This window comes from Saccopteryx leptura, chromosome 10, assembly GCF_036850995.1.
Source record: "Saccopteryx leptura isolate mSacLep1 chromosome 10, mSacLep1_pri_phased_curated, whole genome shotgun sequence".
Lineage (NCBI taxonomy): Eukaryota > Metazoa > Chordata > Mammalia > Chiroptera > Emballonuridae > Saccopteryx > Saccopteryx leptura.
In genome coordinates, this window is record NC_089512.1 from 21,122,276 (window position 1) to 21,147,645 (window position 25,370).

General features: G+C 37.7%; 1 protein-coding gene across 4 annotated transcripts in view; it reads right to left on the bottom strand.

Annotated features, from left to right (window-relative positions):
• The window catches only part of RBMS3 (RNA binding motif single stranded interacting protein 3), a 1,408,740-nt gene that overhangs the window by 122,079 nt on the left and 1,261,291 nt on the right, over positions 1-25,370 (bottom strand). For all 4 annotated transcript variants that reach the window (XM_066351336.1, XM_066351338.1, XM_066351337.1 and 1 more), the window contains one exon: positions 6,475-6,581. In XM_066351336.1, coding sequence (XP_066207433.1) covers positions 6,475-6,581 — 107 coding nt within the window. The remainder of the gene's footprint in view (positions 1-6,474; positions 6,582-25,370) is intronic.

The following is a 25,370-nucleotide window of genomic DNA, read 5'->3' on the forward strand; positions in this document are numbered from 1 at the left end:
CCTTGAGATACAACAGGGAGGAGGCTGGCTGTTTGGAATAATTGGGTTTATCAACTTTGACTACACTTGGTATGGACTTTATAATAGCATGAGAAATTTCATTTTCCCATATGTATTTTGTAGGTCTTCACTCACTTATTGGCATTGAAGAGACTTTTATTAATAGTAGCTCTAAATGGACAAAAGTTACAAAACTTTACAGCACAGGGGAAGCTTTCATCCATCACAAAAAACAGTTGATTTCAAGTCTAACAATAGATAATATACTTTCTAGGTTATAAGTTATAACTGATCACTTAGCTTAAATTAACTGTGATTAAAACTGATTATCTTAGCTGTTAACTCACTAACATTGGATTTTGTAGTGCATTAATGGAATCTATTAATTTAAGAAAATTTAAGAACACTATGTTAGTTCAGTCCATCCCTTAAAGGTTTTTAAACAAACATGTCCAAGCAAAGTCATAGCATTTTAATAAGCTACTGATGCCATTTCTGGTTTGTGTGAGTGGCATCCGCTGGAATTATGCAGTGACTATAATGTACTCTTGTCTCTGGGCTTACAGCACGTAAGCAAAATGTCTTTAAGCAATAATATATCATCATTTTTCATCTGAAACTTGCTCTTTAATTGGAAATAGATGAGAAATACCAAAAGTTTGTATTCCTAGTATGAAAAAACAAATGAACAAACCTTAATTGTTTTTCTCTTCTACATAACCTAAAAACTATTCCTGGTAACCTGAGTGTTGATTGTTAATTAGTCCCTTTATTTCATTTGAATATCTCGACTATGAAGATAATCTTGTTAAATGTTTGATAGTAAGAAAAAATTTCTTCAGGGCAGCAAATAGAAAATATTTATTATTCATTGCTTTTAAATTGACTCTAGCTGAAAATTGTAAATAAAGATAATAAATGTCATTTTATTGATTTTTGTTTTGTAATAAAAATTTGGCATTCTTCTCACTAGACATATGAGAACTTTGTTGGGTTTTTTATTGCTCAATTGTCATGTCTCTTGTTTGCATCCACAGCCAAAACATTATTTCTTGGAAGTACAATTCCCAAAGCAATCATTATCAATGACATTTAATGACTCAATTAGTATAGAGCCTGGGAAGATTTTATAAAAGCTAGATTGGAGTTCTGAGTCACTGAAAATATTTTGTTTATAAAATTGAACTATTTAAGGAAAATAACCCAGCATGAAAACTTGTAGAAATAACACTATCTTCTGTGATATGAAACTTATCATTTGCTGATATTTGAAAATTCTGAAGGAAATCCAAAGACTAGTCAAACAAAAGTCAACACAAATCAACTTCAAAATATGAATGACTTTCATTATCATAGTAGAAATATCCATCCTTTGGTTTGATCTGATCATTTTAACAAAATAGTTGAATGTTTTTTGTTCAGCTGTTATTTCTTTTTAATGAAGTAATAAATAATAATTTTTAAGAGTCTGAGGGGATACTAAGACCAATGAGTTTGAAAACTGCTGCATTAAGAATTAACACAGGCCCTGGTGGGTTGGCTCAGTGGTAGAGCATCAGCCCAGCATGTAGATGTCCTGGGATCGATTCCCAGTCAGGGCACACAGGAGAAGCGAACATCTGCTAATCCACCCCTCCTCCTCTCATTTCTCTCTCTCTCTCTCTCTCTCTCACTCTCTGTATGCCTCCTGCAGCCATGGCTTGACTGAAGTGGAGGCACTGACGATGGCTCCATAGCCTCAGCCTCAGGTACTAAGAAGAGCTTGGCTGCTGAACAATGGAGCAATGTCCCAGATGGGCAGAGCATTGCCCCCTAGTGGGCTTGCTGGGTGGATCCTGGTCAGGGTGCATGCAGGAGTCTGTCTCTCTGCCTCCCCTCCTCTCATTGAATAAAAAAAAAACAAGATAAAAAAGAAATAACAAAATAGGAACTATAGAGCACCCAGAAAGAAAGGCTTAATAGTCCTGATCCCTGATCATTCTGTTCAGAGTTTTGGTTGTTACTTGAGAGATTAGTTAAATTTTAAAATATCCTTTTGTTTTTTTGCTTATGCAAAACTAAGTGTACTAACATACATTTATATTTCAAAACCTCACTAATTTACACTAATTTATGTGTATAAAGTTTCAGTACTAGATTTTTTTGCAAAATAAAAATGTATTTCACCAAACTATGCTAAAAGAACTATTAGCAAAATGCCAACCAGTAAACAGCTTTATAATAAATTAAAAAGCTAATTCACCTATCAACCATCATGCTTACAGTACTTATAAGATACTTACAATCTACTGATTTTATATTTTAAGCATTTCATCAGAAATGCTTTTCATGTTCTGAATTTTACCTGATTTTCAAAAGGAAGAAAGTAAACATAAACAGTCTTAATTTGTGCTATTATCTCAAATTCTGAAGCTGCGGACTCTAAATGATCCTTCACTTTATCTAAAGTAATGGTGATGGAAAGGTTTACCATTATTGTATACAGTTGACCCTTGAACAACACAGATTGAATACCAACCCTCATGCAGTTGAAAATTTGCATATATTTGCCCCTCCCAAACTTAAATAAGTTTCTATGGGGAATTAGTTCTAGGACCTCCCCTACCTCTTGACCTCCACACAAAAAAATTTACAGATGCTCAAAATCCCTGGTATAAAATGGCTTAGAACAATGCATACAGTTGGCCTGCAGCACCAACTACAGACTGATAATACTGTTTACCATCTGTAGCCAGTTGAAACTGGAGATGGGAAAGCAGGGTATATGAAGAGCCAACTCTATATTTATTGGAAAAAAACATGTGTAAGTGAACTTGCCCAATTCAAACTCATGTTGTTCAATGTCACCCATATAACAAAACAAACAAATAGGAAAAAAAAAACCCAAAATGACCTCCTTATAAAGCTGCGATGTTAAGGTAAATAAAAAACAATAACACCTATCAGAAACAAACTTCAGGGGAAGTTGCATGTCTCAGTCTTAATACTGGATAAGAAAACAAAAAAAGGACAACAAATGTTTTTTTGCTAAGAATCTGCCCACCATTCACAGTTTGTTTGTTTTTTAGTTTTTATTGGGTTTAGGACTTTTTTTTCTTCTTTTTTTTTTTTGTATTTTTCTGAAGCTGGAAACGGGGAGAGACAGTCAGACAGACTCCCGCATGTGCCCAACCGGGATCCACCCGGCACGCCCACCAGGGGTGATGTTCTGCCCCTCCAGGGCGTCACCCTGCTGAGACCAGAGCCACTCTAGCACCTGGGGCAGAGGCCAAGGAGCCATCCCCAGCGCCCGGGCCATCTTTGCTCCAATGGAGTCTTGGCTGTGGGAGGGGAAGAGAGAGACAGAGAGGAAGGAGGGGGTGGGGGGTGGAGAAGCAAATGGGCGCTTCTCCTATGTGCCCTGGCCGGGAATCCAACCCAGGTTCCCAGTACGCCAGGCCGACGCTCTACCGCTGAGCCAACCGGCCAGGGCCCCGTTCACAGTTTTGATTAATGTTTCTATTCATGCAACCAGTGTGGTCATAGACCTTAAGCAGAGAATGTAGGTAGTACACCCAGAAGACCAACTAGAGCAAACACAAATTATCTTGTAATGATGACACTGATTATATGAGCAGAATCAATTTCAGAACTGTTAAAATGTAGAAAAAGAACAAAAAATGTATGCCTTAGAAACAATAAAATACAGTAATTAGAATTTACTGATATATAAGATGAATTAAATAATGCGTACATAGGATTAATGTGTATTGCCATACTTTTATCAACCATATTAATATGTTTTAATTTATTCCAGCAAATACAATGCAAGGGTGAATAGACACAGAAACACATAATGATGGACACACAAAGTTATCCAACATTCCTGGTGTGCTAACTTTTAAGAGCATAATAAAATTGTAAAAATTAACATGCTCATCTCAAAACTAAGATATTTGATGAGCATATTTTAATGAATGATTAAAATCATTCTGATTTCTTCCCTCTGAATGTGTCCACACACTTAAAATATATTTTACTGGTTACAGATAAATTTATTAAGGTCTCTTGATTTTCATAGTTCAACAAGAAAATGTACAGTTCTTAAAATGCAGCTTTTGAAAATAAAGATTAGGAATATACTTTTAAAACCTACATTTAACTTATAAGGTACTCTGGGTCCTAAACTTGACACCACAGTGTTTCCAGGTCAATAGCACACATGCTCTTTCTTATGTTACTGTAAAACAGAAGCCCCAGGCTCTGTACATAGTACCAGGGTAGCAGCTCTAATTCTGCATTTCTATTTTGGTTTGTTGCTTTGGTTTCTATGAAATGTAGGCTCAGGCGAGCTGTGTTGCTGCAACTGGCATCATGATACTACACTGAAAATGTAATACACTGCTCACAAACATTAGGGGATCAGAGAACGTGCAGATACTCCTGTACTTTCAGCCTTTTGTATAGTGCATTTTCACCAATGAAATAAAAGTTGGTTTTGCATCTCATTTACATAATCAAACAACTTTCTTTGACTTGTCATTTGCTTTTCTGATGTTCTTGTTTAATAAAAAAAAATCAAATGCTTCTTTTTTTATTGCTTCCTATTCATTTTGAAATATTCCCTAATTTTTGTGAGCAGTATATTGTAAGATATTTATTTATTTATTTGTTTGTATTTTTCTGAAGTGAGAAGAGGGGAGGCAGAGAGACAGACTCCCGCATGCGCCCAACTGGGATCCACCCAGCATGCCCGCTAGGGGGAGATGCTCTGCCCATCTGGGGCGTAGCTCCTTTGTGACCAGAGCTATTCTAGTGCCTGAGGCTAAGGCCATGGAGCCATCCTCAGCGCCCAGGCCACCTTTGCTCCAGTGGGGCCTTGGCTGCAGGAGGGGAAGAGAGAGACAGAGAGGAAGGAGAGAGGGAAGGGTGAAGAAGCAGATGGGCACCTCTCCTGTGTGCCCTGACCGGGAATGGAACCCAGGACTTCCATACGCTGGGCCGACATTCTACCACTGAGCCAACCAGCCAGGACCTTATAGGTTCTTTAGGAAACAAGAAATGAACTTTCAGTCATTAGTGCTAAGTTACCTAATTCAGTCTTGAGGCTTTCGGGTTTTGGTATGTGATCCAGAAATCTTTCTAATCAACGGGCATTTGACCCAATCAAATTTTAAAAAATTAAATGAGTCTTTCTAGACTATGAATGGTATGGGACCAATATGGTAATGAGCACTGTTAGAGATCAGCTGTCTTCTGGGGGCAGGAGGACTACCCAGTAACCACTAAACCGCATGCTAGCAACACATGGGGCATTCTGCGTTTCTAAAATTGAGAATAATGAAACTCTTGCCTCTTTTTAATTAGCTTCAGAGACGCCATGGTGACTATTTTTCATGTTTTAAGGTAATGAGTTATATATGATACAGTGCTTGAACATAACTATATTCTTTAAGGTAGATTTTGAGATCTGTATGGAAGTACTCAAAACAGATGACAGTCTTAGAAACTAAAAAACATTTAAAGGATTTGCTGAGGATAATTCCACCCCCTTTTTTTTCCCTTATAACCATCCTCTTAGTGCTGAGGGTATAAAAATGCTGCATCAAGTAGGATGCCTGTTAAGTGATAAATGGATGAAGTAGGTGCTTTGAATAGAAATGCTAAATAAAGCTCTTCTGTTGAAATTATGGCTGTTGTACAAAATGGCATTTATTCAAGCCATTCAAACAACTTCATTCCATTTCACAAAGAATAAAAAGCCCTTTTAGAAGTCCAGACACCTTTTCTTTGTCTTCTTACAATAAAAAATAACCAAAAGGAAACATTTCAAGTGAAATTGAATACGTTAGCTTACTTGTCTACCATTCTGTGCTAGGAGGGTAAATGGGTAATTAATAGTTGCATGCTTTTCTTCTTGTGAAAGAAAAAACCTGTGCATATCAACTTTTATTTCTCCTTGATTGACAGAAAATTTTATATTGATATATATATATACCCAGATAACACTTATCAACACATTTATGAACATATGTGCACATGCATAAAAACACATATGTGCGCAAGTAGAACACCTCAATGGTGGGATGAAATAACTCGAAATTTGCTTGCTCTTTTCAAAACACATTCATCTCAATGTTGCTTCCACTGTAAATATTTTCTTAAGTAATCATACCTTCTTTCTATAGCTATTATACAATTACTGATCAATTCTTTGTAAATAAGTCATTCTGTGAGTGCCCATGGCGTTCAAGTTTGGTTAAAGACAGAAAACTTACTGTAATGCAGAACTGAGGTCAATTTTGAAACCCTATACGCTTTCTCAAGTAATTTTTATTCTCAGCACGTTAATTTAGGCCCGCTCAGTTGTCCCCTGTGAAACCATTTTGGTTTTCCACACAACCTGATTTCCTCGTGGCCCCAAATGTCTGTCTTGCCACTCTTCAGAGGGCGGTCCACTGCCAAGTTTCTGAGAACAAGCCCATTGAGACTCACCTCTCCTTCCCTGGGCCAAGGCCTTCCATTCTGCGTGTATTTGCTTTGATTCTGTCTCTTCTTTTGTCCTCCATCAGCGAATTTGCACAGTAAAGGCTCACTAGGGGCTGGGAAGATAAGAAACCAATCCTACATTAGCAAATCTCCCTTAAAAAATAAGTGATTATTTGAGTCACAGTAGGGCTTTGTATTGCGTATCTTTTGAAGTAGTCTTGCTTCTGGAGAGATATTTGGCCCCCTTTTGGTCTCAACTCTGTTGGCCGTTGTTCTAACTGGGCTTCAAAAAAGTACTGGCAGACCATAAAAGAATAGAACAAATATTGTTGAAAAAATAATCATTTGAAACAGAACGTGAAGTTGCCTTAGAAGTAGAGAGGCAAGTGTAGACCCCTTCCCGTTATGTCAGAAGCATATTCATAACCAGTGTTTGTGTTTGGATAAATATTTCTCCCTCAATTCAACCATGTTTTCACTGTAGAAAACTGTCAAATCCTATTTTGGAAAGAGTTACTTCAGAGATTCTTTCTACAAAGGGGGCTATTTCGCTAATTGCAACCAAATTAGCTATGTAATCTCACTATCCTCTACACTTTTATAAAGGCTAGAAATTGATTGTTCATCCAACCCTTTTCACTCCAGTAAAATCTAGTCAGAATCCCAGGAAGATTAATTATTTGAATATTAAGTGAACCCACATGATAAAATATAGCCAAAGGAGATGGCCTTAAGAAATGAATCATGAATGGGGGGAAACTATGCTCCTCAGTGACTTAAGAAAACTTATTTCCCAAGAAAAGTGACCCAAACTGAAGTGTGACAGAACTCCTCTTCCAATAATAACATTGCAAAATAACAATCCTTTAATTACATAAAAGGGCAAAATTTATTCTTTGAGAATTGTTGCAACCTCCATATTCCTACCCGAGTGAAAAAAATTGCTGCTTGTTATTATTACAAATATATTTTTAAATGAATGAATTTAAAAACAAAAACAAAAACATATTGACCTAACAAACTTGATCAATGCACTAGCATGGCCAGGAGGGGTTTTTGTTAGTTCATTTGCTTGAATAAACGAAATAGTAAGTTGTAAGTTTATCATATAAAAACAAAAATGAACCCTTTTCTCCCCCCGTATTTGGGGAAGAAAAATGTATTCATCTAAAAATGTGTTGTGTTAATGGTCCTAATTCTTTACCCCTTACTGTATCCTTCTCTTTGGCCATGTGGTGTTTGCTGAGTCCCCTCAATCTGACTCTTGGTCTGACTCCATGTAAATTGGTTCTTTGGCCAATGAGATATTAGCAAATGAGACATAAGCAGAAGATATAAATATTTTTAAGCATTAGGGATTGCTTCTTTTGCTTCTCTGCATGGCAAAGAAGCTACATGAATATGTCCAGCTGGACAATGAGATATAAATGTAGATGAATCATCCAAACCATTCAGCCAAGGCCAAACCAGATCATTCAACAGCCAGCCCCTACCCAGACTTTTGAATGAGCTTGTCTAAAATCAGCCAGGATACATGGATAATATGCTACCAACCACAGAAAAAAAATGTGTAAGCCCAGGTGAGATCAGTCCAGGCCATCTCACAAATCTTTAATAAATCTTTGTTGTTTCATGCCCTTAAGGTTTAGTAATCGATATGTAGCATTATTATCTTAATAATCTCAAAACCAATTCTTCCTCATTTTCACTCCCAGCTAGGTTGTTTTCATGTATTAATCTGAATGCAGCAAAATATAGTATGGAATTCATCACATTAGAAGTAGTTTAAAACTTTTCCCCAGATGAAAACCAGAAGGATAAATGCAATCATTGGACCTCAAAACTCTATAGGGCACTTTATTCTTTTGACATTATAAACATTCAAAGTACATCTATTCAGCCAAGTGGCATGGTTATGCTGACAAGTGAGTTTATCAATTGCAGTAACAAAAATTTCTCACAAAAGACCAAATCTAGAAATACCTTAAATATCCTGCTGTACAGTATTGTAGAGTCTGCCTTTTATGCTTCTTTGGATAATGACTTTCATGAATCATACTTTATACTGTCTGAAGCAAGGCTCATTATAATTTTTCTCTCTTAAAATAGATGATTTTAGGCCCTGGCCGGTTGGCTCAGCGGTAGAGCGTCGGCCTAGCGTACGGAGGACCCAGGTTCGATTCCCGGCCAGGGCACACAGGAGAAGCGCCCATTTGCTTCTCCACCCCTCTGCCGCGCTTTCCTCTCTGTCTCTCTCTTCCCCTCCCGCAGCCAAGGCTCCATTGGAGCAAAGATGGCCCGGGCGCTGGGGATGGCTCTGTGGCCTCTGCCTCAGGTGCTAGAGTGGCTCTGGTCGCAACATGGCGATGCCCAGGATGGGCAGAGCATCGCCCCCTGGTGGGCAGAGCATCGCCCCTGGTGGGCATGCCGGGTGGATCCCGGTTGGGCGCATGCGGGAGTCTGCCTGACTGTCTCTCCCTGTTTCCAGCTTCAGAAAAATGGAAAAAAAAATAGATGATTTTAGTGTACATAGTATAGTATATACCAGTGATTTTCAACTATGAGTCTGTGGACCACTGACAATCCACTAGAACCACAGAAAAGTTAACTGGTTGTTGAAAAACACTGGTATAGGTTGTGACAATGGCTTCTCTTTAGGTTGTTCATGTTTCTATAGGCTTTAATACATACTTTGGGTGAAACCAATGGTTAGGGGTAGCAGTCTGCTTCCTGGGTTTCAGGTCTAGTTTTCGGACTTATAAGTTACAAAACAATGGACCTTGTTGTTTGCTTGTTTTTATACATTTTTATGACTCGTTTTCCTCATATATAACATGTGGATGATAACCTCAAAGGTTTTTGTGAGGATTAAATGAATTAAAGCATGGAAAGCGCTTAAATCAGTGTATGGTGTATAAATAAATACCAAATCCATGTTCATTATAACTGTCATTACCTCTTAACACCTCTCTTAGCCACTGCCAGTTATCAGCTGTGAAACCTGATCACTTGTCAGAGTCAGAGTTCAGAGTGCTTAATCAACTGGGCTTAATTTTCATCAGCTTTGTTCCATTTTAACTTCATGGTGGTTTGGCCACAGAACGTGTGACTGTCCTCCAAGAATGACAAAAAAGATTCACTCATGAAGAGGACCTGTGTTTCCAAATTGGTTCTCGCTGACTACTACTTGTCATTGGACCATCTGGTCACTACAACCCAGATCCCTCTTCTGAGTCATCACCAAAGTCTGACTTCCATTATCCCCTGCATATGATACAGCTCATGTTATTCTTGTGTGTGTGAAAATGCAATGGCCTATGATGAATGTTACTTTTCCTGTTCTTTTTAAATTATTATTACTATAATTTTTTGTGACTCAATTTCAAAAGATCTATTGGCAGTTTAAATCCATCAAAGCTGTATTTTTGCTACTAGAAAAAGCATTGTGCCATCCACACAGCAATAGATTCTATTGAGTTTTCTTTTCCCCAATTCCCATATTAAAATATTTGATAATAATTGTTCTACAACCAAGGTCTAAGAATTTTTTTTCTTTGTTGAAAGAGATAATCTCTCCCTTTAGTATGTTCTCCAGTAGCAGAAAAACAGAAGGCACTGAACAAATTGTTAACTTTAGGATTTCTTCTATACACTGGCATCATAAAATTTTGCAGAAGCATCCTTGCAGCAAAATTACCAAGTAACAATATTCTAGTTTGCTAAGGATCAGATATAAATAGACTATGAGATTCTAGATTTTAAACCTAACTTGAAGTTTTCCATTTTTTAATTAATTTTTTTCTATTATAGTTGACATTCAATATTATATTATATTAGTCTCAATGTAGTGATTAGACATTTATCTTGCTTACAGAGTGACAATGTCTATATGTACCCATAAGTCTAGTACATACCTGACACCATATACATGTATTATAATATTATTGACTATATTCCTTGTGCTATATTTTACATCCCTATGACTGTTTTGTAACTACCAACTTGTACTTTTTTTTTTTCTGAAGTAAGAAGCAGGGAAGTAGAGAGACAGACACCCACATGTGCCCAACCTGGATCCACCTGGCATGCTCGCTAGGGGGCAATGCTCTGCCCATCTGGGGCATTGCTCCATTGCAACCAGAGCCATCCTAGCACCTGAGGTGGAGGCCATGGAGCTGTCCTCAGTACCCAGGCCAGCTTTACTCCAATGAAGCCTTGGCTGTGGGAGAGAAAGAGAGAGAGAGAGAGAAAGGGGAGGGGGAAGGGTGAGAAGCAGATGCCCTGGCCAGGAATCAAACCCGGGACTTCCACATGCTCAGCCAATGCTCTACCACTGAGCAAACCAGCCAGGGCCAATTTGTACTACTTCATTCCTTCACCTTTTTCACCCAGCTGTCCAACACCCTTTTAAAAGAATTATTTTTACCAGGAGGAGAAATTTAAAAAGTCATGGAGTAAGACTTTCTTAACTTCCAATTGAGATGTTCTTGTGAATTGGGTTTATAGGGTCTTAGAATCCTCAAATCTTAGCCACATTGATATTCATGAGTCTTCAATAAGCTATGGTTATTGACAATGACTTATTTATATTTACTGATGTTAAGTTGAAGTAACTGCTGTTACTTTACTAAACTGAAGATGATCATAATGGGGAAAAAAGATAGAACTGCAATATATTATTAAATGAATAAAAAAATAAAACCCTGAAAACAAATATTTAAATGTGTTATTTTAAAAAGATGGATATATTCATACTATCCTTGAATTCCAGGAATGTAATTTTGTTATTTAGTTTCTCAGGGGCATATATTTCATTGAGTGGAAGAGATAAGATTAGTAAATTAGGTGAATTCAAATGTATATAATCTTAGAGTGACTGGGTAACTTCTAAATACTGCAAGATAAAATTCAAACTTCTTTAATTAGAAGATAAGAATTTGTCCTCTTATCTTTCATCATTCTTCTCCCACTCCTGGATGGTTTATGGTGGCCTCACCTCTAAATGCCTTTTTTCCTGCCTGGAAATTCCTTCCCCAGCCCCCTCCAGCCCCCCCACCACCACCTCTACACACACACACACATACACCCCTACCCTCCATCTGGCAAACTATAATCAACCTTCAGCATGTAGCTCAAGTATCATGTTCTTTGGGAAGCCCTTCTTTCCCTTTACTTCAGAATGAAATTGCTTAGTGTCGACTTGGCAAACTTTCACAGGTTGAATGCTATTTTTGTTTGTGTTAAGTTCTTTGACAGTGGCAGTTAATTTCCAGGTTGAGGATGAAAAGCGATTATAGCTTAGACTGAGGTGAAGTTCATAGATGCATGTGTATGTGTATGTATGTATGTGTGTGTGTGTTGTTAATAGCATTTTACACAAGGTGTACATAATACTCTAAGATGATGCTACTCAAAGTGTAGTCTAAGCAACCAGCAGCACTGGGATCAGCACCTGGGAGCCTGTTACAAATGCAAAATTTTGGGCTCTTCCCCAGATCTAATGAATCAAAATCTGCACTGGAACCAGATCCCCAGGAGATGAGTGGCCACACTGAAGTTTGAGAAGCATGGATTTGATGATGACTGGCTCCCTAACAGAGAAGGAATACTTTTAGATATCAAACATGAATCCTCTGAGGCATAATGAGATGATTTCAGTAGTGCAGAAATATCATAATGCCTGCAATTTCCTTACTGTGGTCTTATGATGCCAATTAATTTTGTTTAGTCTCTTGTAACAGTAGTTAAAACAGAGACTAAATGAAAAAGATGCCTTTGTGGAAGTTAGATGCAGTTAAAAGCCACAGATTGTAATGTACTAGGAGACATTATGGTCTATCATGTAAATGGGGAGTATTTAAAATATAATTATAACAATGCATAGTCATAAAGTTTCATGGTAATTATGAAGGTGTAATTACTGTTTGCTTGCTTAGTGGAGTATTTCTCCCCTTACAAACTTTGTATTAAATGTGAAACATCCAATACAATAAACTGATAGAAAAGTCTAATGATTCACAGGACTTGCTGATTAAAGCCGACAAACAAACAAAGCAACAGCAAATATTTTACTCAGCAAAATTAACACAAAGTCTTCTATTTTGATTTTCTATTAAAACTTAACACATCTTCAGTTTAATGAACCACTCACAATGTTCTTTAACATTACATTCTACAAGTAGATATTGACATAGATTTTAACTAATCTAGATCAACAGCAGGATTCCTACTGGCCTTAAGAGAAGTCAAACATTTTTTATTTGTATCATTTAATTAAAAAAAAATTTTTCTACTACTTACAATAGATTGTGTTGATGGTTTTAAAATACATCTCTTTATTATCACAACTTACAGGTCCGGTGGTTTATATATTAAATTTAAAAATTCCTCACCTCAGGTAGACTATAAATCTCATTTCAGAACAAAAGAATACAGGTAGAGTGGGAGGAGCTGGTGGGGGAGATAACGAATGACAGACAACAGAAGCAATTTATGGAGGCGGGCTTATAAAATCTCAGAGCGAAAATACAGGCATGAGATAAAGGAATTTAAAAAGAATTTAAGAACTGCAATTTAAATGTGATAAGGTTTCCATCCAGGGACTTCTTTTTTATTATCTGTGTGAATCAGTTTTTAATTAAAAAAATAAAACAAATTAAAAAAAACAACAACAACACCCAAACTACTTCTGTGCTATTCAGGGTGACTTGCACATTAAAAGGCTGTTCATATTAATGATTTTAAAATGACACAGACTGAAGGATGTTAACCAAACTGAGAAATATCTTAACTCATTCGTTCATTAAAAAAAAAAAAAAAAAAAAAAAAAAAAAAATAGACCTTGGCCCTGGCCGGTTGGCTCAGCGGTGGAGCGTCAGCCTGGCGTGTGGGGGACTCGGGTTCGATTCCCGGCCAGGGCACACAGGAGAAGCACCCATTTGCTTCTCCACCCCCCCTCCCTTCCTCTCTATCTCTCTCTTCCCCTCCCACAGCCGAGGCTCCATTGGAGCAAAGATGGCCCGGGCGCTGGGATGGCTCCTTGGCCTCTGCCCCAGGCGCTAGAGTGGCTCTGGTCGCGGCAGAGCGACGCCCCGGAGGGGCAGAGCATCGCCCCCTGGTGGGCAGAGCGTCGCCCCTGGTTGGCGTGCCGGGTGGATCCCAGTCGGGCGCATGCGGGAGTCTGTCTGACTGTCTCTCCCCGTTTCCAGCTTCAGAAAAATTAAAATTAAAAAAAAAAAAAATAGACCTCAAATCTATTTCCTCTATGATGTATGTTTCACTGCCCTGGAGTCTGTACCTGGTTATTGGTCACAGTCTCACAGGGAGTGAAAGACAAGGAAAGACACCTTAATAGATGGCAATGATGCCATCATAGAGATATGAATAGGTATTTTGGAAGCACAGAATAGATGTCGACTTCTGGCACTGTAATCGTACAGTATCTTCTAGTTAGGAAGTCACGTCCAGTACCACGTAGAGGTGGGAAAGGTCACAGTACATGCACGGTTTGCCCCGCAGCAACTGCCAGGCCACAACAGAGCACCTGAAGGACTGATGTGAAATATGACTCGGTCTGGCTAAGAAACAGGCTTTTTTTTTTTTTTTTTTTTTTTTTTTTTATAAATTTTTATTAATGTTAATGGGATGACATTAATAATTCAGGGTACATATATTCAAAGAAAAACATGTCTAGGTTATCTTGTCATTAAATTATGTTGCATACCCCTCGCCCAGAGTCAGATTGTCCTCCGTCACCCTCTATCTAGTTTTCTCTGTGCCCCTCCCCCTCCCCCTAAATCTCTCCCTCCCTCCCTCCTGCGTCCTCCCTCCCCCCACCCCTGGTAACCACCACACTCTTGTCCATGTCTCTTAGTCTCGTTTTTATGTTCCACCAATGTATGGAATCATGTAGTTCTTGTTTTTTTCTGATTTACTTATTTCACTCCGTATAATGTTATCAAGATCCCACCATTTTGCTATAAATGATCTAATGTCATCATTTCTTATGGCTGAGTAGTATTCCATAGTGTATATGTGCCACATCTTCTTTATCCAGTCCTCTACTGAAGGGCTTTTTGGTTGTTTCCATGTCTTGGCCACTGTGAACAATGCTGCTATGAACATGGGGCTACATGTGTCTTTACGTATCAATGATTCTGAGGTTTTGGGGTATATACCCAGTAGAGGGATTGCTGGGTCATAAGGTAGTTCTATTTGCAGTTTTTTGAGGAACCACCATACTTTCCTCCATAGTGGTTGTACTACTTTACATTCCCACCAACAGTGTATGAGGGTTCCTTTTTCTCCACAGCCTCTCCAACATTTGTTATTACCCGACTTGTTGATAATAGCTAATCTAACAGGGGTGAGGTGGTATCTCATTGTAGTTTTGATTTGCATTTCTCTAATAACTAATGAAGCTGAGCATCTTTTCATATATCTGTTGGCCATTTGTATTTCCTCCTGGGAGAAGTGTCTGTTCATGTCCTCTTCCCATTTTTTTATTGGATTGTTTGTTTGTTTGTTGTTGAGTTTTATGAGTTCTTTGTAAATTTTGGATATTAGGCCCTTATCTGAGCTGTCGTTTGAAAATATCAGTTCCCATTTAGTTGGCTGTCTGTTTATTTTGATATCAGTTTCTCTTGCTGAGCAAAAACTTTTAATTCTGATGTAGTCCCATTCATTTATCTTTGCCTTCACTTCTCTTGCCATTGGAGTCAAGTTCATAAAATGTTCTTTAAAACCCAGATCCATGAGTTTAGTACCTATGTCTTCTTCTATGTACTTTATTGTTTCAGGTCTTATATTTAGGTCTTTGATCCATTTTGAATTAATTTTAGTACACGGGGACAGGCTGTAGTCGAGTTTCATTCTTTTGCATGTGGCTTTCCAGTTTTCCCAACACCATTTGTTGAAGAGGCTTTCTTTTCTCCATTGTGTGTTGTTGGCCCCTTTATCAAAGATTATTTGACCATATATATGTGGTTTTATTTCTGGGCTTTCTATTCTGTTCCATTGGTCTGAGTGTCTATTTTTCTGCCAATACCATGCAGTTTTGATTATTATGGCCCTATAATATAGTTTAAAGTCAGGTATTGTAATGCCCCCAGCTTCATTCTTTTTCCTTAGGATTGCTTTGGCTATTCGGGGTTTTTTATAGTTCCATATAAATCTGATGATTTTTTGTTCCATTTCTTTAAAAAATGTCATAGGAATTTTGATGGGAATTGCATTAAATTTATATATTACTTTGGGTAATATGGCCATTTTAATTATATTTATTCTTCCTATCCAAGAACAAGGAATATTTTTCCATCTCATTGTGTCTTTTTCTATTTCTCTTAGCAATGCCTTGTAGTAGAAACAGGCTTTCATCACATGTTTGCTGAATGAAAAGATCAGATTTGGTTGAAGTATTTTTAGAACACTTGGGCCATCTAGACCGGAAGTTGGAAACTGGTAGCCTAACAACAATGGATGTGAACTCCAAAGGCTCTTGCTATGATGTGCCACAGTCCTGCAGTTTCCTTCTGTCTCATACCTGACCGGCATCACTCACTTTCCTCCATATGCAGACAGTGTAGCCTGTACTGATTTGGGGTAAAGATGATAGATATAAGTGTATTTCTTGCTAATTCTATCTTAGAACCATGTCTCTATTTTCCCAGACTTATTCTAAAATACTTGTTGCGATTATGTCCAGTTTTGTAAAGTCCCTGGTTTGTCTGCAAATGATTGTTATATTCTCTCTCACATATACTCTATGCATGCAGACTTCTTATGCATATATGTGTATGTGAGTGTGATATATATATTTTTTTTTTTTTTTCTATCACCTATCTTATCATACGTCTACTAGATGTAGAGCTAGCAAGTTCCAAATTCAAACCACAATTTACATGGGAAACACCGTGTGATGGTTACAAATCAGAATTATTACATTTCGGTACAGTGAACTATTTGCTTATATTTACTTTTAATTTCTAGCACCTTCTTTACCATTCAGCTATATCCTGTATACTAAAATAAGCAAGGTGTAGTTATTTGGGTGGTTCTTAGTTGTAACAAACTTCTGTCTTAGAAGGTGTCTATAGCCTCTGTAATATCCTAAATGTATTTCATTCAAACCCTTCATTTTGTCAATAAGGAAAATAAAAGCTAAGTGAGTTCCCAGCTACCTGGTGGCATCTGGCAGCAAAATAATACCCAGACCATGTCCTTTACATTTCTCCCTCTAACTGCTTACTTTTTACCTTCCTTACCTTCAGAAATAAAAGAAAATGACTTCTAAGCAGTTCTTATGATTGACATCATAATTATGAAATGGAAGGAAAAGATTTAATAGCCGTTAAAATATGATGACAGTGGTTCTCTGCCCACAGGTTAGAATTAGAACTAACACTGAACAACTGATGAGATCCCCTAAATCGGGTTTCCATGGCCGCTCTAATAATAGTTTGTTCTAACAGAACAGGCTAATTACCAGGGGTTACATTCATAAGTGTCAGATACATCTTTACCCTATCATTTAGGCCAAAACAAGCACGACAATATAAACCCAAAAAGTGGAAATAAATAAGAAGTTAATAACATACTTCAAAAAAAGTGTAATTTGCAAGCACATTCCCAATTTTACCCCTCAGTAATGAATTAATGCTTACATTTAGTTTCAAATAAAATTTTCTATTATGGGAGCAGCAGCCGTACAGAACAGGAAAATGCCCCACAGCGCTAATAAAAGCAGAGAACAGCTGTTTGCTTAGACACATGACAGAGAAAACCACTTTGACAAATCATATTATGACCTGCGTAATTACCTCAGACCCACCTCAAGTTTCAAGTAATAAAGCACCGTTATTTTTTATTTGTTGACAATTCTCTGATAAATTTTTTTATTGAGGAAAAAAATAATTTTAAAGAAAAACCAAAAGTGCATCAGAGGAATCACATTAACAGAGAAAACGGGTGTTTCAAGCAGATGGAACGCAAAATTTTGGTTCGCCTTACGGGAAATGGGACTGAAACGTCATCTGTGCTGAACGAAGACGTTTTGACATCAAGAAACTGAAAAGCGCCAGTAGTTCCAAGGACCATCAACTGACTTACCTACAACTGACTGACTTGCATACCCAGCTACACACTGGGGAACCTGGTGTGGATGGAAGGCAACACGTCAAGGAAAAGACTGCCAAGATAGAGAATCTTTTAAAATAAAAGATTCTTAATTATTGGCCAAGACGGACCATCGTCTGATCTTGTCGCCTTCTTCCGTCCTCCGCATTTCAGCACCGTACTTGCCTCTGCTAAAGCTCTTTGCATACTGTGCGTAATGTTTCTGGATTATTACACTCTCTGTGCAACATGGCACATTTTACCAGGAAGAAATACAAAGATGAAAAAAATACAGTTATAACCTTATAGTGCAGGTACCTTCTTTGATATTAAAAAGGAATAAATGAAAGAGAGACAGATGGAAGGTTAGTCAAGTCAAACTATATAAAGATTGAAAATAAAAAATAGAAGACCTCTTCTCAACTCCTCTCCTCCCTTTTCATATAGTTCCTTCCAGGAAAATGAATAAATATATATCTACTAATCCATCTATCTAGTTCTTAAAAAAAAAAAAAAAAAAAGACTTCCAACGGGAGCATGACTGCTGTGTAGGTGGGTTTTGTTCTTTGTTTACCTTAATGCTACATAAAGAATTTTTCCATATTACCATATATCACCCTTCTGAAATGCTGCTCAGCCTTGTGGCATAATTATACTGCACCATAATTTATAAATGTCCATCAGTCGGGGACCAGCTAAGTCTTATTAAATTTCCATAATGCATTTCCATGTTTTTCTCCACTATTATGCAAATTTGATTTGATGGAAGCCAGGAGCGGGGGTCCTGTTCACCTTTGCCTAGCATCCGCCCCAGTGGCCCCGCAAAGTGGCTGAGGGTTAATGCACATTTCATTATCTGTTGATCAAATTACTAAATAAATCCAGGCAGATAGACAAAGTAACCTCTTAAGATTCCTTACATTAATTAAATTTAAAAGGATTGAAACGTGAGGGCACATCCATTTCCTCTTTTAAAAGAGAATAGGGTCCCATAATTTCCATATTTAAACATAACTAGCCAGTGTACTTGAAAAAAGAAAGAAAGAACAAAAACAAAAAAACAAACAAAAGGAATCCACGTCTTAACCCCAGGTGTAACTTTACATTCAGTGGGAGTCATGTTAACTGCCCTAGGTCAAAACAAATGGTGAGGGGAAAGGTAAGGATGGATCTTTTAATGAAAAACATCAGGATCCTTCCCAGTATCTACTCAACCACCAACGAAAGGAACACACATGCACCCCCAAACTGAACTCAAGCTCAGGTCAAGAAAACATATCTCAATTTCCCACATGCTGTTCTTAAGCATATATTTCCTGTACTAGAAGCTTGAAAGAATTCCGCAAATGCAGTGAACTGAGTTAGTAGAAATAAATATAATTCCAGTTTCAAAGAGGAATCATCCAGATACACTGTAGTAATATATTACACTGCAGGGATCAGTTAACAAGGCCAGAGCGATCAGTGGGGATGAGAACCTCTCCTTCCATAGGTGAAGGATTTACTGAGGTGATGGTGTGGGACCAATCTTTTTCTAATTCAAGAGCCAAGGTGCTGAAATTGTGACAGTTTGAAGAGTGTTTCATGTGGCCTGAGACATTTACTCATCGATACTAAGTAAATTTAACCCAGATACTAAAAATTGAGATTTTCAAAGAGGTGTTAAAGACCATATATGCTGTAAACATCTGTGGATAAATTAATCCGAGTCATAAAACAGTCTGACAGCTCCCACCTATGGAGAAGTTTACTGTAAGAACAATGCATACAAATGGCTCTCAAATAAAGTATCCATTTGTTCTTGCTATAGAAACAAAGGCATAAAGGAGCTTGGAGCTATACAACCTCAGGGGAAGTTTTAAGCAACTGTCCTAAATCCATTCTTCTTAGATAGGGACCTATTCTTCCATTGGGACTGAACGTTAAACGTATTTTATATGGCTCCCAATTGCCTATAGATCTTCCTAAAATGCAAACTTTATCATGTTAATCCTCTCCATGTTCACCTAGAGGATAAAATCCAAGCTCCTTAGCACAAAACACCATCCAACATCAACACAAATGTACACATGTCCATTTCCACATATAGGACTTTACACAAAAATAATAGAGACCTTTCACATCTTCTGATTTCCTTACACCATTCTTTCTGTCTGGGCTGCCTTCCCTCTTTTCCCAGTTGATCACTTACATAGAATCTTGCCTGATTCTTTTCCCAGCCCCTAATGCTCTCCCCCCAACTTCTTATAGAGAGAACTTACCATTAATTAATTTTTAATACATTCAGTTAATTTATTTATGCACCCTTGCCTGAAATTCATTCAAAATTAATTTGAACCATAGTGCTATATGCCAAGAATGGTGCTGCCCACGAAAGCTTTAAGCAGTGAATGAAAATGGATACAGGACCAGTTCTTAAAGAATTTTCTTTCTGATAGCAAAGCAGACATTAAACAAGTCATTAAAAACACCACAAGTCAATTCCAATCACTTGTTCCATGCATCTAACACACGCAGCTAACATGGTATGTATGCGCAAAACACCTCAGCTCAGTCATGTGTATATGACTGTCTCCACTAATTCAAAAGCCTCTTGAGGGGAGGGGACAGTCTCTGAATTATTCATCTCCATAATCCCCAAGCATAACGTAATGTAGTCCCTGGAACCTAACAGTTAATACACACACACATACACACAGAATTGCAGCAATTTTTGTTTTTCTTTTTTTTTTTTAGAGCAGAAGACACTCTGAAAACTGTCTCAGGACCTGAAGACAGCAGATAACACTGTGATTAGTCACCCTGCATCCACTCAGCTAAACAAGCCCAGACTGGACTCTTGTTTATTTGGGCAGTAAAGATATATGTCAAGGTTTAAAATATTTCTACATCAAAAGAGCCTCTCAGTGTCTTAATAATTTATTGAATGCTTAATAAATTTATAAGGAAGGCTTTCTTAGTTAAAGTAAGCATTGGATACTTTTTCCACTGTCTCCTAAAGATCACCAATTTTGCCAGTCCCATCTTGGACATACTCTTTTTTTTTTTTTTTTTAAGGTTTTTTAAAAAATGTATTCATTATAGAGAGGAGAGAGAGAGAGAGAGAGAGAGAGAGAGAGAGAGAAGGGGGGAGGAGCAGGAAGCATCAACTCCCATATGTGCCTTGACCAGGCAAGCCCAGAGTTTTGAACCAGCAATCTCAGCATTTCCAGGTCGACGCTTTATCCACTGTGCCACCACAGGTCAGGCCAACATACTCTTAAGTAACTGCAGTTTGGTAATATGCTCATTTATGTTTAAAAATAAATGCAATAAAAGAAATTAGTATTTGGTATTGAATACCGCATGTGTTTCCTAGGCATGGTGATTAGATGGAAAATATGTATGTATTGTAGAAGCAGTCACCACCCAGGAATTTAGATAAGGTTTCCTGAAAGGAGGAAGTCACATTTGACCCAGTTCTCATAAACTGATAGAAAGGGTATGATTTACAGGTTCTTTGGCTAATAATAATAATAATAAGTTTTATTTTTCTATCTCAATTTTACCATTTATTTGTTGTAAAACCTTGGGCCAACCACCTAAAATATCTGGAACAAACTCATAAATTGTGGCTGCCTCCTAACTCGCAGGATCATGCGACCTCATCAGCAGTAACCCCACACCTGGTAAACAGTAATGAACAGTGACTGTCTATGGACTAAATAATTGGAAGTAATTATGTGGCTATTACACTATGATATGAGGCCAGAAAAGAGCTTTTATGACCCATGCAGCGCACAAAACAAATGTGAGGTATTTTTTCCTATGGTTGAAGCACATATTGAGAAGTACCACTTTTGAGGTTGTCCTGGAGTGGGGCCTCTCTTTTCTTCTCACCGTAGGAAATGTACAGTCAATGGAAAATAGACTTAAAACCCTGCGGTCATCACAGTGAGGAATTTCAGAAGCGCTGAGAGTTCAAAGGCTCCGTTGTAAACTGTAAAACTTAATGTGGTAAGAGGAGAACATCCTTTCTACAGGGATTATGATGTTTTTTCCAGGGTGGACTTTCGTAAAAAGACTGAAATAATGCTACATTGCTATAAAACACCCTGTTCTGTTTCACTCTTGTAGACACAGCCTATGAGAGAGCCTGTCACAGCTGCCAAACAATATATAGGACACAGTACTACTATTTTCTACTTTTTCCATTTTGAAGGCTCTTAAAGTTAGCTAATCTCAAAAAAGAAAAAAGAAAAAGAAAAAAAAAGTTAGCTAATCTCTAACCAATATCAGTCTTCGTCTCTCTATGAAAATGAAACAAAACAATCCTCTTACTTGCTTTGATGAACTGGTCCTGTCTGGATACTGAGCCTATCACATTATAACCTTTGGCTAAATCCGAGGCCTTCAAAGGAGTCGAGAGGACATCTTCTGAAGGGGGATTGCATCTAGAATCGATCATGCGGTTGTTCATGTGGGAAGTTGGTGCTTATCCAAATCTAAGATCAATCACTTGGTTTCTCATATAGGAAGCTGGTTCTGAGAAGAGTGGTTTTAGATGGTCTGAAAAAAGGCAAGAAAACTCCCTTGTCTTTTTTCAGAATATAGTGAGAACAAACATATCAGAATATTCTCTTGGTTTGTAAATATAAAATGTAAAGAGACTAAGTTGCAATTTAATACTTGATATAAACTGTAGGTTCTAAAGAACAGATGAATTTTATTGAAGGTGAACTATATATAAATAGTTACCAATTTTGAGATAAGCCTTTTACGTGCTCGATGCTTTAGAGCATTATCACATTTACTCTTCAAACAACCTGTTTTTGCGTTGAAATCCACTTTGAGATGAAAAACTACAGATCAGAGAGTTTAGGTGAATTGATCAAGTATACACAGATAATAAATGTCAGAACCAGGACTTAATCCCAGGTCTTTGATATTCTACCGTGTATTTCATATTTCTTCCTAAATCATATTGTCCCCTCCTTCTTCTTATCACAACTATCACAGTCTTGAATGATTATAGCCTTTTCTCAACAGTAGGGGAACGCTAAGGATACTTATTCATTCAACAATTATTTATTGAGCAATGATAGTCACTATTTGCCAGACATAAATCTGGATCCTGCAGAACTAAACTAGTGAACAGAACCAATCCCTGCTATCACAGGCACTGTGTTGTGGTAAAGAGAGACGGCCGATAAATAAGCAAATACATAAATATTACTTCCTTTTTGATATGTGCTGAGAAAAAATAACCAAGGCAACAAATGTAAGGGGCAGAGGATGACAGGGAAGGTAGTGCCATTACTGATACGGATATCTGGAAAGATCTAGACAAAGACCTAAATGAGAAAAGGGAGAAAGCTTCCATTCTTGGAGACACACAGAAGAGAAGTAATCCAGGAAAAGGCACAGAAGAACTGCTTAGAGGTAACTGTGTGCTTGCCTTCCATTTGGGAGAATGGCAATGAAGTATGATGGAGGAGAATGCTGGAGGAGGAGATCAGAGAGCTAGTGGGGTTCTGGCTTTGACCCCGTTTTGTTCCAGAATAAAGGGGTCTCTCAAAAGGTTTGCAGGGGGGATAGCAAACAGTCCTCAGCAGGAAGATCCATCTCAGGAGATGAGAACCAGGTGTCAAGGGAAATCCGTCTCTCACGACGTGGAGATACTTCCATTGCCAAACTCCAACATCCGGGTTTTATTTCCTTGTAGAGAGGTAGCAAATCCCACGATGGAATAAGTTGTTTCACATTTAAAGAAGAGTGCTGGAGGACAGTCCATCTGAGGTCCCTTATCCTTATCCTGATTCCATCTGGCTCCCTAGTCTCTGCTGACAGGAGGGAGCAGGAGAGAAATTTCCTTCGGTTCGGCTCAAAGGAGTTGAGAAAAAGTAGCAAGAATAGAATCTCAAAGGAAATAGAGTTTCAATGGAAGAGAGGTTGGAGGTGGAAAAGTAAGATAATTTCCTTGGGGGGCACTTATTTCTGTACCTTCAGTGATCATTAACCAAAAAAAAATCAGATAAAGTGTTTTGTAAATGATTGTTCCTCTAGTAAAGCTGGTCTCCTTCATGGTGCTGTTTCAGCATAGAATCGCGTACGAAGAGAAACAGTAAGAAACATGAAGAAGCAGTTCAAATCTACCCTTCTATCTAAAATATATAAATCAAGAAGGTCCCATTAATGAGTATCCCTCTCTCTCTCTTTCTACTTTGTTTGACTTACGTGCCCCGGGACTTCCTTAGTCTTTGTTCCTCCTCCCTTATTGTCTAGGATCTAATCATATTTTTTGCTAGTACTTCTCTAAAAAATCATATTGACAGTCTGGCTCAGTGTCTTCCAAATTTGCAGCTCTGCCTACCCATTGCCTTTATCAGGAAACACACACACAAATGCACACACACATACAATATTCTTTGGGAAGCAAAGGAGGAATAAAAGCTACAAATACTCAGGTACTCATATTTTTTTAAATCAATTAACAGAATTGGTATGTTAACTGATTATCTCTCTGATATCTGAGCTGCTACTTCTAAATCCTTAAATTAAATGGCGTCAAGGACTCTTTTTAAATAGGTGAAATTCACTCTAACACAGCATTGTTAATACAATAGTCATCAAAATGGAAATCAATTATTAATTGCTTCCTGCTTTAAATTTTTTTTTAAATATAAATGCAGCCTGACCAGGCAGTGGTGCAGTAGATAGAGTGATGGACCGGGATGCGGAGGACCCAGGTTCGAGACCCCGAGGTCGCCAGTTTGAGCACGGGTTCATCTGGTTTGAGCAAAACAAACCAGCTTGGACCCAAGGTCACTGGCTTGAGCAAGGGGTTACTCAGTCTGCTGTAGCCCCACGGTCAAGGCACATATGAGAAAGCAATCAATGAACAACTAAGGTGTCGTAAACAAGAACTGATGATTGATGCTTCTCATTTCTGTCCGTTCCTGTCTGTCTGTCCCTATCTGTCCCTCTCTCTAACTCTCTCTCTGTCTCTGTAAAAAAATAAATAAATAAAAAATAAAATAAAATATAAATGCAGAGCCTTTGTTGGTATTTATAGTTTTGGTTCTCTTAATATTATTGGACTTTCCCAACTTTTTTGACAATAGAGCAGCTACATAGAAACATCTGAATTTGAAAGGTAATAGGCAGCATCACCTGATTACACCAAGTGCTATAATAAAACAATTCTTTAATTGCTTTGCTTTTATGTGTGCATGCATGTATGCCTATGTGTAAAAGAATGTGAAAAAGAAATTTGAGTATATGTCTCAACTATTTAGTCTGTATTCTTAGGGAAAAGAACATTATATGGTCTCTAAGAGGCTGCAAAAACATTAACAAAAATAAAAATATCTTTTGTGATTTTTGATCAAATAAAAAATATTTAATTACACTCTAAGGAGTAAATTCATCACTTAACAATGTGCAATTGAACAATGTCCCAAGAGTTGTAACATTATTGCTCTTAGTCTCTCTCCACTTAAGTTTTAGATTGTCCCCACATATTTTTGAACCTGATTTATCAATGGCATAAAACCTCTCAAATATTTGTTCGAAAAAAAAACAAACTCAAACTGCTCTTTCATCCATAGATATCTGCTTTAGTGTAAGTCCTGTTTTAAGAATAACTTTTAATTTTCAAACAGACACAGAAGAATATAGTATAATGAATCTCCATAGTCTTTTTTTAAAATTTATTCATTTTTAGAGAGGAGAGAGAGAGGAGAGAGAGAGGGAGAGAGGGAGAGAGACAGAGAGAGAGAGAAGGGGGGAGAAGCTGGAAGCATCAACTC